At 37.7% G+C, this 11,721-nt stretch overlaps 1 protein-coding gene across 1 annotated transcript in view; it reads left to right on the forward strand.

Moving 5' to 3' along the window:
- The window catches only part of HOOK3 (hook microtubule tethering protein 3), a 94,477-nt gene that overhangs the window by 29,025 nt on the left and 53,731 nt on the right, over nucleotides 1-11,721 (forward strand). Inside the window, exons 4-6 of the mRNA XM_009274656.2 lie at nucleotides 4,533-4,583; nucleotides 7,695-7,827; nucleotides 10,005-10,072. Coding sequence (XP_009272931.1) covers nucleotides 4,533-4,583; nucleotides 7,695-7,827; nucleotides 10,005-10,072 — 252 coding nt within the window. The remainder of the gene's footprint in view (nucleotides 1-4,532; nucleotides 4,584-7,694; nucleotides 7,828-10,004; nucleotides 10,073-11,721) is intronic.

Below are 11,721 nucleotides of genomic sequence, written 5' to 3' on the forward strand. Positions count from 1 at the left end.
GTCTGCAAACTTACTGAGGGTGCGCTTGATCCCCTCATCCAGATTGTTGATAAAGATATTGAACAAGACCGGCCCCAGTACTGAGCCCTGGGGAACACCGCTCGTGACCAGCCGCCAACTGGATTTAACTCCATTCACCACAACTCTCTGGACCCGGCCGTCCAGCCAGTTTTTGACCCAGCGCAGAGTACACCTGTCTAAGCCGTGAGCCGCCAGCTGCTCTAGGAGAATGCTGTGGGAGACAGTGTCAAAGGCTTTGCTGAAGTCCAGGTAGACCACATCCACAGCCTTTCCCTCCTCCACTAGGCGGGTCACCTGGTCATAGAATGAGATCAAGTTGGTCAAGCAGGACCTGCTTTTCATGAACCCATGTTGGCTGGGCCAATTACAGGTCTGCGCATAATTACCCAGGAAAGATACTGTTGAACAGCATTTCAGAACATTGGGGTTCCCATTCGGACACTTCAGGACCTGAAATGTACAAGGATAAGTCAATTTACACAGTCTTCAGCACAAACAGGATTTCAGTCATACATGTGCTATAAGGATAAATGCAAAACTGGGGACTGGCTTACATAATGTTAGAGAAAAAACAAGAGGTTAGGTAACCCATGTTCTCTTTTTGTCAGCAATCACAAGCTTAAGGGCATTTCTACTGTCTGCTTCATCAGGCTTTCCTTTTGTTGCTCAAGTATATTCATAAAGAGAGAAATCTAGACAGACTACCCTTACAGACCCTCAATTTGGAACCAGTAAGTAAATTGTAATTAAATAAAAATAGAGATTTAATATGACAGGTGAGGGGGAAAAAGGAGACAAAACCCGCAAACATTAAGTTGTATGGTGTTGCCAGATCATGTGTTGCCTTCAGTAGCCCAGGGCACATCATCTCTGCTTTCATTCCCGTCAGTTTGTCAGGTTAATGCTGTGTAATAAGGGTGAGTCTCATCCTGAACAGTGTGTCCTAACTATGTAGTACTATACTACAGCCAAGATGGCTGTAAATGGAGGGTGTAATGATCATGTAACGTAAGGAACATCCACATAGCTCTGCTGTGGATATTAGTGAAATTTAGGTGTTCAGAGAATGAATGATAACATGCAGGTTGACTTTGTGGATACATTAGTTCAAAGCGGATATCCTCTCCTTGATAATATGAGATTGGGGAAGTACAACAGGAAATGACAGATGGAAAAGATATTGAAAATGAATAGAGATTCATCTAGAAATAATTAATAATCCATCTATTGTGAGTTGCAACAGCTTTTGAAGTGGAATGAAGCACAGCTGTCACTATTTTTTTTTCCCCAGTAAGTTTCATGTCTTTTCCAACAGAGGTATGGGTGCAGGGAATGGATGTGAAAGGGGTTGGGAGGGTAGTGTACGTGCTTTGTATGGAAAAGGAGGAAGTCAGGTTGCTGATGCAAGCAAATAAGCATCCCATGTGATCATGGGCTGATCTCCAAAGGATGATACAGCACTTTATAGTCATGATCGATATTGGAAATTCTGTCTGTTGTATTCTATTATTGCATGATTTAATGGTCTTTGTTAACTAGTTATAGCTAGGTTTTCCCCATGTGTAAGAAAAAGAGAAAAAAAAATAATTCTGAACCATCACCTGCTGTGATTTAGAATTCTGATGTAGTTGGTTGTCTTTAACACTTTCCTGTGCTGTTGTTCATTTTCATTCATCTCTGTTTGAAGTATTCCTTTTAAGAACTTATGCTATGACCTGACAAATGTTACTGGAGCTACTGAGTTGAATCTCAAAATAAAAAACATTTGTGGTAGTTTCCCCATGATGATTCTCTGCCAGCGGCAGTAGAACCATCTAAGTGTATTCACTGCAGACAAGTTAAAAAAAAAAAATAATCGAGAGCCCGCTGAGTAATACTGAAGATCATTGTTAAGTTTAAGCCAGTCTATAAAGAAGCTGCTTTAGCCTTATAATTGTCTGATTGTGTGCTAGATACAAAGATGGTACAGTTAATTCTTGAAAGCATGTAAGACTTTTTTTTCAGTTTGCTGTTTTCTTTTTCCAAGGATGCTGCCCTATATGTTAGATTTGATGACAGATTTTGATCCAATATTGATTTTGTTCCAGGATCTCAGCTCTAAGCTCTATGAAAGTTATATGGAGATGACTCTTTGTGTTTAAGGGATTTTTAATTCAAACAATGCTTACGAGGAAAGGGGAAAAGAAGTATTTTGTAGGCAGGTACTTTTCCATTTTGTTTCTCATTTTTTGGGATTATGTTCAAGTTCAAGGTTCCTCACAATGTTCTCATCGGTAAACTGGACTTAAATTCTGCAACATGGCCTTTGCGTTTCTTTGGCACTTTCTGCAGCAGATTCAGGTAAATTACAAACTGGAAGATTTTAATGAACCAAGTTTGAAAATTATATTCCAATCAGTGCAGTGGTGATTTGACATCAAAATAAAATTATTTACATTTCTTTAAATTCTTAAATCTGTTGCAGACTTTGGTTATGATTGTGCATAGCCTTTGAGAGGTGGTGGTGATTGCTTTTGGGCAGACAGCAAGAAGATAGTTGTAGTTCTTACAGAAACATGATGTGTTATGTGTAATAGTACAGAAATAGTATGTGTTTGGGAGTAGAAGGTGTAAACCTGAAAGTAAACTAATTATTATGCTGTTATGGGAAGGACAGTAAATGTTGTTATATACTTGCTATCAGGTAGCATCTCCAGTTCTCATTCTAGGTTGTCAGAATATTTGATGTGTCACTTTTCAAGTCCAAGTGAATTTTTGTTTCTTGTATGACTTAAAGTTCAGTGATTATGAAGACAATCAGGATGTTCTTACATCTTAATAAGTGGTCAGCTTTTGCACTTGTTTCCAAAAGGGAGTGGATTAATAGGAATAAGGTAATCAGATCACTTTGGATTTCATGGCTAAATCTTTTAGTGTGTGTGTAGCCTGTTCCTTTGAGTTTCCCTTAGAAAAGAGACTGGATTTTGCTTTCATCACCTCATTTTGTCTGTTGATTGTGTTGAAGCGTTGAGTTTGTCCCTGGATTTCAAGTATCATGTTTCCTAACTGTTTTCTGTAGCGTTTCCTCAGATCTTTCGGAAGATAGACGACTTCTGTCAGTGGACAGAATCTCCTAGCTGGATATTTTTGGAATGTAATCAGGAATATAGAAGTTATTGTGGGCTTTAAAGACAGTTGGGATTTGAGAGTTTTCGCTTTCCCTTCATTATAGGTCCACAGTTTGCCACTGTGACTACTGTTGTCAGCAACAGCACTTTGTGAATCCTCATTCAGTCAGGTTCAGTCTTTGCAGAACCTGTTTATAGACTTCATGGAATCATTTAGGTTGGAAAAGACCCTTAAGATCATTGTGTCCAACCATAAAGCGAACACTGCCAAGTCCACCACTAGACCATGTCCCTGCGCACCACGTCTACACATCTTTTAAATACCTCCAGGGGTGGTGACTCAACCACTTCCCTGGGCAGCCTGAAGAGACCGACACCCGCCTCGCTACAACCTCCTTTCAGGTAGTTGCAGAGAGTGATAAGGTCTCCCCTCAGCCTCCTTTTCTCCAGGCTAAACAACCCCAGTTGTCTCAGCTGCTCCTTTGTGCACTGCTACTATTATCTAAATTTCTTGCTTAAATACTTGGACATTAATTGGTGGGAACCTGTAGCAGTTACTTTCAGGAAATAATTCTTTTCTTTTTCCTAAATATCACCTATGAGATCCATTGGGCATTTTTATAATTTTTATATGCATTCTTTATCTCAGAGACTTGATGTACATGGATTTTTGCTGGAAAGGGAGCAGTACTCAGTACTAGAGAAGCGTGGCATAGATTCTATACAGCAGGAGACACTTAACTGATGCCATTGGTTATGCAAGTGAACAGAAGCTATCTTTGTATGTCAGTGAAGGCATCACTGAGAAATGTGACTTTTGCCTTGATGCTGTGAGACAGACATTCAATTGTAAAGAACTGGGGGGGCAGGGATGAACAAAAATGAAAGAACTAAGAGGAATAATTAATGAGAAAGTTAATGAATTAAGCTTACATAGGTTGGAAATAAAGGAGGATATTGAGCAGTAGCTGGTTTTGGTTTGGAAGAAGAGGTTTTATTTCTGCAGAAAGTAGATCACTAGGATACTTTAAGAGAAGAAAGGAGGAAAAGGATGTTTCAACTTCTGGATACAAAAATAATCCTAAGATAAACAAGTACTCCAAAAAAGATTCATGCTTTAGAGTCTGATCTAAAGCCTATCCAAGACAATATGATATTTTTCATAAATTTGAATGCATTCTGTCAATTAATAAAGACTTGTGATCAGGTCTGGAAGTCTGATCATAAGGGGCTATTGCATAACTTTCATGATTCTAAATTAAACTGCTCAAACAGAAAGTCTCATTGTGCAAATAGATGTAATTGTATGATTCTTTTGCATGATTCTTCTGTGATTGCCTACTTTATGATCATTCCTCTGTAATCTATTCCTTGCATTTATTGTATTTCCTTCTTGTCAAACAGGTAAGCAACCTGAAGAAAATTTTAAAAGGAATACTGGATTACAACCATGAGGTAAGAGCTGTTTTAAGTAATCTACATCTACATTCCTTTTTGTTACAGATTTTAGTTAACCTGTTTAATGTAAACTATATTCTACTGATTAAGTTCTGACTTTATCTTGCAAAGTATTTGGCATACAGAGTGTTTCATGGCCTATTCTCAGGTGTTAGCCTTCTCTAAAACTTCTCACCTGCTTTATTGAATACTCAGAGCTTCCAGAGGAGTCTGATGTGCAAATTCTGTCATACAAACAGTAGATGTCTTTGCTAACTGTGTTCTGATGATGGACTTTAACAGTACCTGTGTTTGAATTCCGCCCCCCCCGCTCCAGCTAAAGACTGCCTCTTTCCTTTTTTTTTTTCTCTTGAGGAGAGAGAGTAAAGAGCATTTTTAGCTTCTCCCCACACTAAAATTTTCAATTAAATGTTTTAATCCTGGGATATTGGAGTCTGCCCTTGGCATTCTCTCTCAGACTATTGAGCAAACTCAGAAATGAACCACTCCAGAGGAGGTACAATACAGCATTTTTTTCAGTGGTGAATCTTCAGCTGAAATATGCTTTTAGTTTCAGTGATGTTTTGAGGCAAATTGATTTGTACAGGCTGCAGCACAAAATCCATGATATGTACGTTCTGAACATTGCTTGTCTCAAAATATTAGCTTCTCATAAATACTTCAGAGAGGAAGATACTTGTTAGTAAATTTAAGTCCTTAAAAAGGAACAGATTTTCAGAAAGAAGAAGTTAGACTTATGAGCTCATATTCAGTAAATGGTCAGGTACCCATGTTGAAATAAATTTTGAAAATTGATGGTTAAGCAAGCTGGTCATAACTGACAGTTCTAGAAAGAAACAAATAAGTTTTTTGTCATAGAAAATTAATACTACTATGACAAAGTGATGCCAGCTTCTTTTTGGCTAGTCGGTATGTATGATGATTAAGTTTCTGGTGTGAAAAATTTACTCCTAAGCAAGTTTTGAGCTGTTTCAAGCTGATTAAGTTCTGCAAAGGTAATGCACATTTATAAGTTTGACTGGATTTTGGTTTGGTTTCTTTTTTTTCTGCTGAGGTAATGCTTGTGGTGGTAACGGACATGATCTGGATTGTACTGTGAATCCTGGTTATGTTTTCCTCAACCTGATTCCCTCTCCTAGCAGTCACCATCTACAAAAACATAGATGTGAATGTATATGGATTTTACCTGATATAGCTAAAAGCCTTTGAAAAGTGTATGTGCTAATTTTGTTCATCTTCAAAAATTTCTATCGGAGGACAGTCTTTCAATAGCTAGCCTACATTGCTGTCTTTGTCAATTATAGTATGGAGGAACAAGAAGCCAAAGCTACCCATTTATAGCTTGCATGCTTTGTTATGCCCCAGTAATCTTGCTGCAGAACTCTGCTGCTCTGGAATCGAAACTTTCACTTTTTTTTAAAGGTCTTTTATATTTATTTTTTTAAAAAGGGGAAGAATGTTCTTTTTCATCTCAACATATTTGTTGCAGAGTCTATCCTTCATTTTCATATTTCTTTCAATTTTTTTTTTTTTTAAATTAAAATTGTATCTCATGTTTATTTCAAAATCCTTTATTTACACCTTTGCATCCTTGGCTTCTTCATAGTGCCTGCTGATATGCCTCTTCCCTTCAGCTTTCTTCAACAGCAATTATAGTATCAGTAACTATGAAGCCGTTGTAGTATTATTAACTTAAATCTGGCACTGCATTTATAAGAAATTTAGGAACTACAGATCAATATATAAACACATATCAGATTTGTATAATTCAAAGAATATAGTGTTTTACTGTATTATTGCAGTCTATATACAATGGTAATATTTTCCGTTGTGCTTGATGCGTTCACAGAATTCTTATTTTCTCACTAGAATGTCCTAAAGGAAGTCTTTTCCAAAAAGAGTGAATCTGGGTCCTTTAAAGTATACAGAGATTTTTAGTAGTGTTGGTGCTCATTCTTTGAGAAAGCTGTTTAAAAAAAAAAAATGCCACAATACAAAAACCACCATACAAAGCAAGAACAAACTCAACTACAACAATTCCACAAAGCCCAACCCTGGAAAACTTTTGAATGGCTTGATTTCCGTGTATTCTTCATATACATGTATTAAATTTTTTTTATGAATATCTTTACCTGATTTTCTGTTTTTCTTGAGTATTAACACAAAAAAGGGCATCCAGCAAACAAATGACTGATTCCCTCCATAGTCATTGTTTCTTTACTGCACCCTGCTTAAGAAGTGACAGTTTCTTTTTATCTGCAATTAATGTGTCAGAGATGTGTTTAATTCGGTATTTCATATTCATATTTTCAGCCCCCTGAAAGCTCTTTATGAACAATTTAACAGAATTGTTTAATTCCTTCTACTGACAATTTTTAATGTAAATCCTTCTTAATTATAAATCAGATTACATTAATTGTAAGTCACGTGGGGTTTTTTGTTTTGTTTTGTTTTTTTTCTTTTCTTTCTGCATGGGGGCTGTTTAATTATGTATTGTACTACTACCTCAAATTTTCTTCCACGGAACTAGCTTTCTTAGCTCTGAGACTTGCTAAATGTCCTTAAGTTTTCTAAAAGCGTGAGGCCAAGTGATTGAGTTTTTTACTGTCGTCTTTTTGTTATGCATCAGTGCTGGACACATGTATTGTATAAGTGAAATATTTCAATTTATGGCTTTCTAGTGGTAAGAAATGTGAGCTTTGTGCATAATATTTTATGCTACATAAGGTGTTTTTAGGTGTTAGATTTTTTTAATGGAATGCTTTAAAAAAAATTTAATTATCCATGTGCTGTTGATCGAGTGGAAACCTGCCTTTGTTACCTTTCTTATCTGAAGAAAAAATCTTTCTAAGCTTGAAACCAATAGTTTCTTATTAGTTGAGACAGTCAGGTTTGTCTTCTCCCAAATACTAGTTGTGTCAAGCAGTATGGTTTAATATTTGGATGTAAGGTGTTAGGCAATTTAGTTTGTTTTAAAGGTGGATTGAAAACTATGTTAAAGTACGAATGAATTGCTCTTGTTGATTGTGAATCATCTTTGTATTTTGAAATGTGTGTGTATGTATATGTGTAGTGATACAGACATGTGTGTACTGGGTCTTTATGCAGATTCTAGGGCAACAGATTAATGACTTCACCCTTCCTGATGTTAACCTGATCGGAGAGCATGCTGATGCTGCGGAGCTTGGGAGAATGCTTCAGCTTATTTTGGGATGCGCTGTGAATTGTGAACAGAAGCAAGGTATTAAATTTTGAAAGCATGTTTTCTCCCCGGCAGTGAATGAAAATCCAGCTTGTTGTGTAACTGCTTAGGGGAAAAATTGTATTTCTCAGGTTGCTGTCAGAGACAAAGGTATTTTTTTTTTCAGTGATGACATTATTTTGTCCTACAGATAATAACTATTGTTTTGCTATAAGCTTCACTAGTTTTGGAGTCTCAAACCGTGGAACTGGTTTTGCTTCCCACGTACATATTTTCAATTTTTGTTCGCTGAGCTGAAAAGGCACTCTACAAAGGAAAATTCTTGGGCTCACCCTTTAACCATTTATGAGGTAGATCAGGATAGTTAAGAATCAAAAAATGTGATTGTTGCACAATTCTGTGTGACTCTTTGTTTTAGGAATGCGTTCCAGTCAGCATCTTACTACATGGCCCAGAGCCATCAGTATGACTGGGGTGGGTCTGAAGATGTGTCTGGTGTGATTTGGGATACTTTAGTTTCTGAGACTTTTGCTTGGGGTTGGCAAATAGGACAAAGTAATGTTGGCAACCATGCCCTTCTGGGCAGCAGCTGAAGACCAAGCATGATACCTTAAAGGCATCCAGAATGTCACTTGAGGCATCTGTTAGGCAATTGAATCCCACTTCAGCAGTCACTGAAAGAGACTTATGCCTCTCTTGACTCCCATGGCACCAGCTGTCTATCTGACCTGCACAGGTAAAATAGGTACCCATTCATATTTCCTGCAGATGCCACAGAGGATGCAATGAACGGCGGAGACACTTGTTGAAGTGTCCCAAATCTCATGCTCTAAACTTGCCTTGGTTGCAGGGTGTCTTATTGTTACTGAGTTACCTTAAATTACACTTAATTCAAGCCAGATTAAGGTAACAAAGCAACTACAGACATTTATTCTTAAAACTTGAAACAGGAAGCATAGGAACATGTTTATAAAATACACATGTGGGTAAATAAAACTATGTTTACTGTATTTGCATTAAAGTCACATCAAATATCTGTCTCTTCCTGAGAGACACAGATATTAACTCATTTTGGTTTCCTTTCTGACAAAATGGCAGCCAGGGTTTTGGACCTTTTGTCTTCCTCTTGCATGGTGCATCTTAGCTTTTATAGCTAGTTTCCCCGTTCCAGTTTTCTCAGGTGCCTAAATCACTTCAATTTCTCCTTCTGAAATTACTTTTATTCTTTCTTTAATCAGGAGACAGTCTGGCTATCCTATTAATTAAAATAGAGATAATTTTCTTCCATGAGTACATAAATAAAACTGTTCTATTAGGCCTCCTGTCCTCTCTGTTTTATGTAAAATTATCTTCCTTCCTTTTGGTGACTATTTGGCATCCTCAAGTGGGAAGTATATCTTATTCCTGTGTTTCTCTTACTCTTTCAGTCTGGACATTAAAAATGTACATGTTTGAAATACTGGAACAGTCTAGTTTTAGGTACTTTGAGTGAGACTTGGCGCGACCTAATTAATCACTTTGAGGTGACTGATTCCCAGCATCTTCGTCTTGGGCAAATCATTAAAAGAATACAGGTCACAGGTAAAGGTGATCATATCTGACTGGAAACCATATGATACTGGGCAAGTCATGAACTCCTTGACTTGGTCTAAATGTCAGAATTTGTCCTTCTAACCACTGTATCATCTTACAAGGTACTTGTTGTGTAGTTCACATCTACACATAGGTGGGGAATGAAAAAGTGGAGGGCACTTATTTGTGATATAGGACAGAAATAAGAACAGAAACCAAGAACGGATATGAAAATGCCTTGAAATGAGGATGCTGTAGGAAAGCAGGACATTATTGTTAAACTTATGGAAAAGGACAACCTGTGTGTGGGTCGTGTACTTATATAGCCTGAGTAGTTTGGCAACAAAGTGAGAAAAGGAGTATAAATATTTGTTTCAGAAGTGTGAGATGCCAGAAGGAAAAAAATGGGTGACAATCATGTACTTTTTCTATTGTTGCAGAGTTCCAGCGAGCCTGGATTTATGTCTGAACAGACTTCTGATACAGTCTTGTTGAGTTTGTTGGGGTGGGACTTGGCTGGTGATTATGCATTTCAGTGTTATCTGTGGCACCTAGTTATTTTGTCAGAAGGATGCAGCTTCTGACCTCATGTTCTGTGTGACTTGAGTTTCAGCAGTAACATTTCATAATGCTTTTATTTTCAGAGTACATCCAGACCATAATGATGATGGAAGAATCGGTTCAACATGTTGTCATGACAGCTATTCAGGAGGTATGCTGGGATGCCCACAGTGTGTAAAAGTTCAGCCTTTCAGTATTTTACAAAAGTATCCTTTTTCCCACTTTGGAAAAAGTTAGGTGGAAGTAAAGAAAGTAAGGGGCATAGATTTTGCCATTTTACGTTGAAAAATATCTTATTTTTCCTTAGAAAAACAAATCAGTAAAGCTTGCTTTATGTCAAGGAACTCTGGTTGAATGTCCCACTTTTCTTTAAATCTAGAAGATTGAAACTTCTAGATATTTTTGATATTGGGTTCCCTTTCCTTTACCTTTCCCACCCTGTGGCTCCTGAAGTGCACTAGACTGTGTTTATAAGAGTAAACAAATACTGTAGAATTTCTTCAAAATTTGTACCTTGAAATTACAAAACTCCATGAACTCTTTTTTTTTTTACTGGACAAGTGAAAAGAAAGAGAAATGGGTAGCAGAGTGTTCTTTTCTCAGCTGTAGTGTTATGAATAGGCTACTGAGGGCATTTGTGCTACTATGTTTTTACAAGTTAGTAAGTATACTGCAGTGTATTTTGTAAAAGTGCTGTTCAGTAGTAAATTAAAACCACAGTGAAAATTAAACCACTGTGTTAGTGACCACTATAGCCATGAAGCCCTCATGTGACTGCTTAGGAGCCCAAAGTGCCTATAAGTGAAGTACCTATCAGTCTTCATAGATGGAAGTTTACTGCAGGGCAGCCCACTAAGGAAAGCAGGAAATCGCTGGTAATCCTGTTTCTTCTAAACTTGAACAAGAGAAACTGAATTCCGCATTGAGCTCTAGAGCAATTTCACTTTTCTGTAATGTCTGAATAGAGAAAGAGATGTCAGTGAGCCTACAGGGACCCCGTCCACTATTATCACTTTGACCAATGCTGTATCCATGCAGTCATACATCCTGTTGTCTGTGTGTGGGCTGCTATCTATAACATTGCAGAGAGGACTTTTGAAATAAGCATTGAAAGAATCCTTATGAGAAATTATCTTCTAGTCAGTGCTGCCAAGCACCAGTTTGCCTGAGTTTTGGGATATTTTACTTTTGCATTCTTTTTAACTGTAATACAATGTTTTGGTGGATTTTTCTAATGTCCTCTTTGATTAAACCCAACTTTCAGCATCACTTTATTCTGCACTGTCTTAAAATAGAAAACCTTCTCTTATCCTCCCTCCTTCTGTTGAAAATCTCCCATTTGATTTTTGTAAAAATCTCCTTCATTCGATAAAATAGCCAGATCTGAAGCAGCCCACCCATCTAGTTGACCAAGGGAAGCCAGTAGATGTGGGGTTTTGGGATTTTAGAAAAGCTTTTGATACTGTCTCTCACAGTATCCTTCCGGACAAAACATCCAGCATACAGCTAGACAAATCCATAATACTTCGGGTGAGCAATTGGCTGATGAGTTGGGCTCAAAGAGTTATAGTAAATAGGGTTACATCAGGCTGGCAGCCAGTCACCAGTGGGGTTCCCCAGGGGTCAATTTTAGGGCTAGTGCTCTTTCATGTTTTTATAAATGATCTGGTCACGGGAATTGAATGTACGCTAATAAGTTTGCCGATGATACTAAATTAGGAGGAGCGGGGGACTCCCTTGAGGGTAGAGTGGCCTTACAGGGAGATCTGGATAGACTAGAGAGCTGGGCAATCACCAACC

This window comes from Aptenodytes forsteri, unplaced genomic scaffold (assembly GCF_000699145.1).
Source record: "Aptenodytes forsteri isolate BGI_AS27 unplaced genomic scaffold, ASM69914v1 Scaffold224, whole genome shotgun sequence".
Lineage (NCBI taxonomy): Eukaryota > Metazoa > Chordata > Aves > Sphenisciformes > Spheniscidae > Aptenodytes > Aptenodytes forsteri.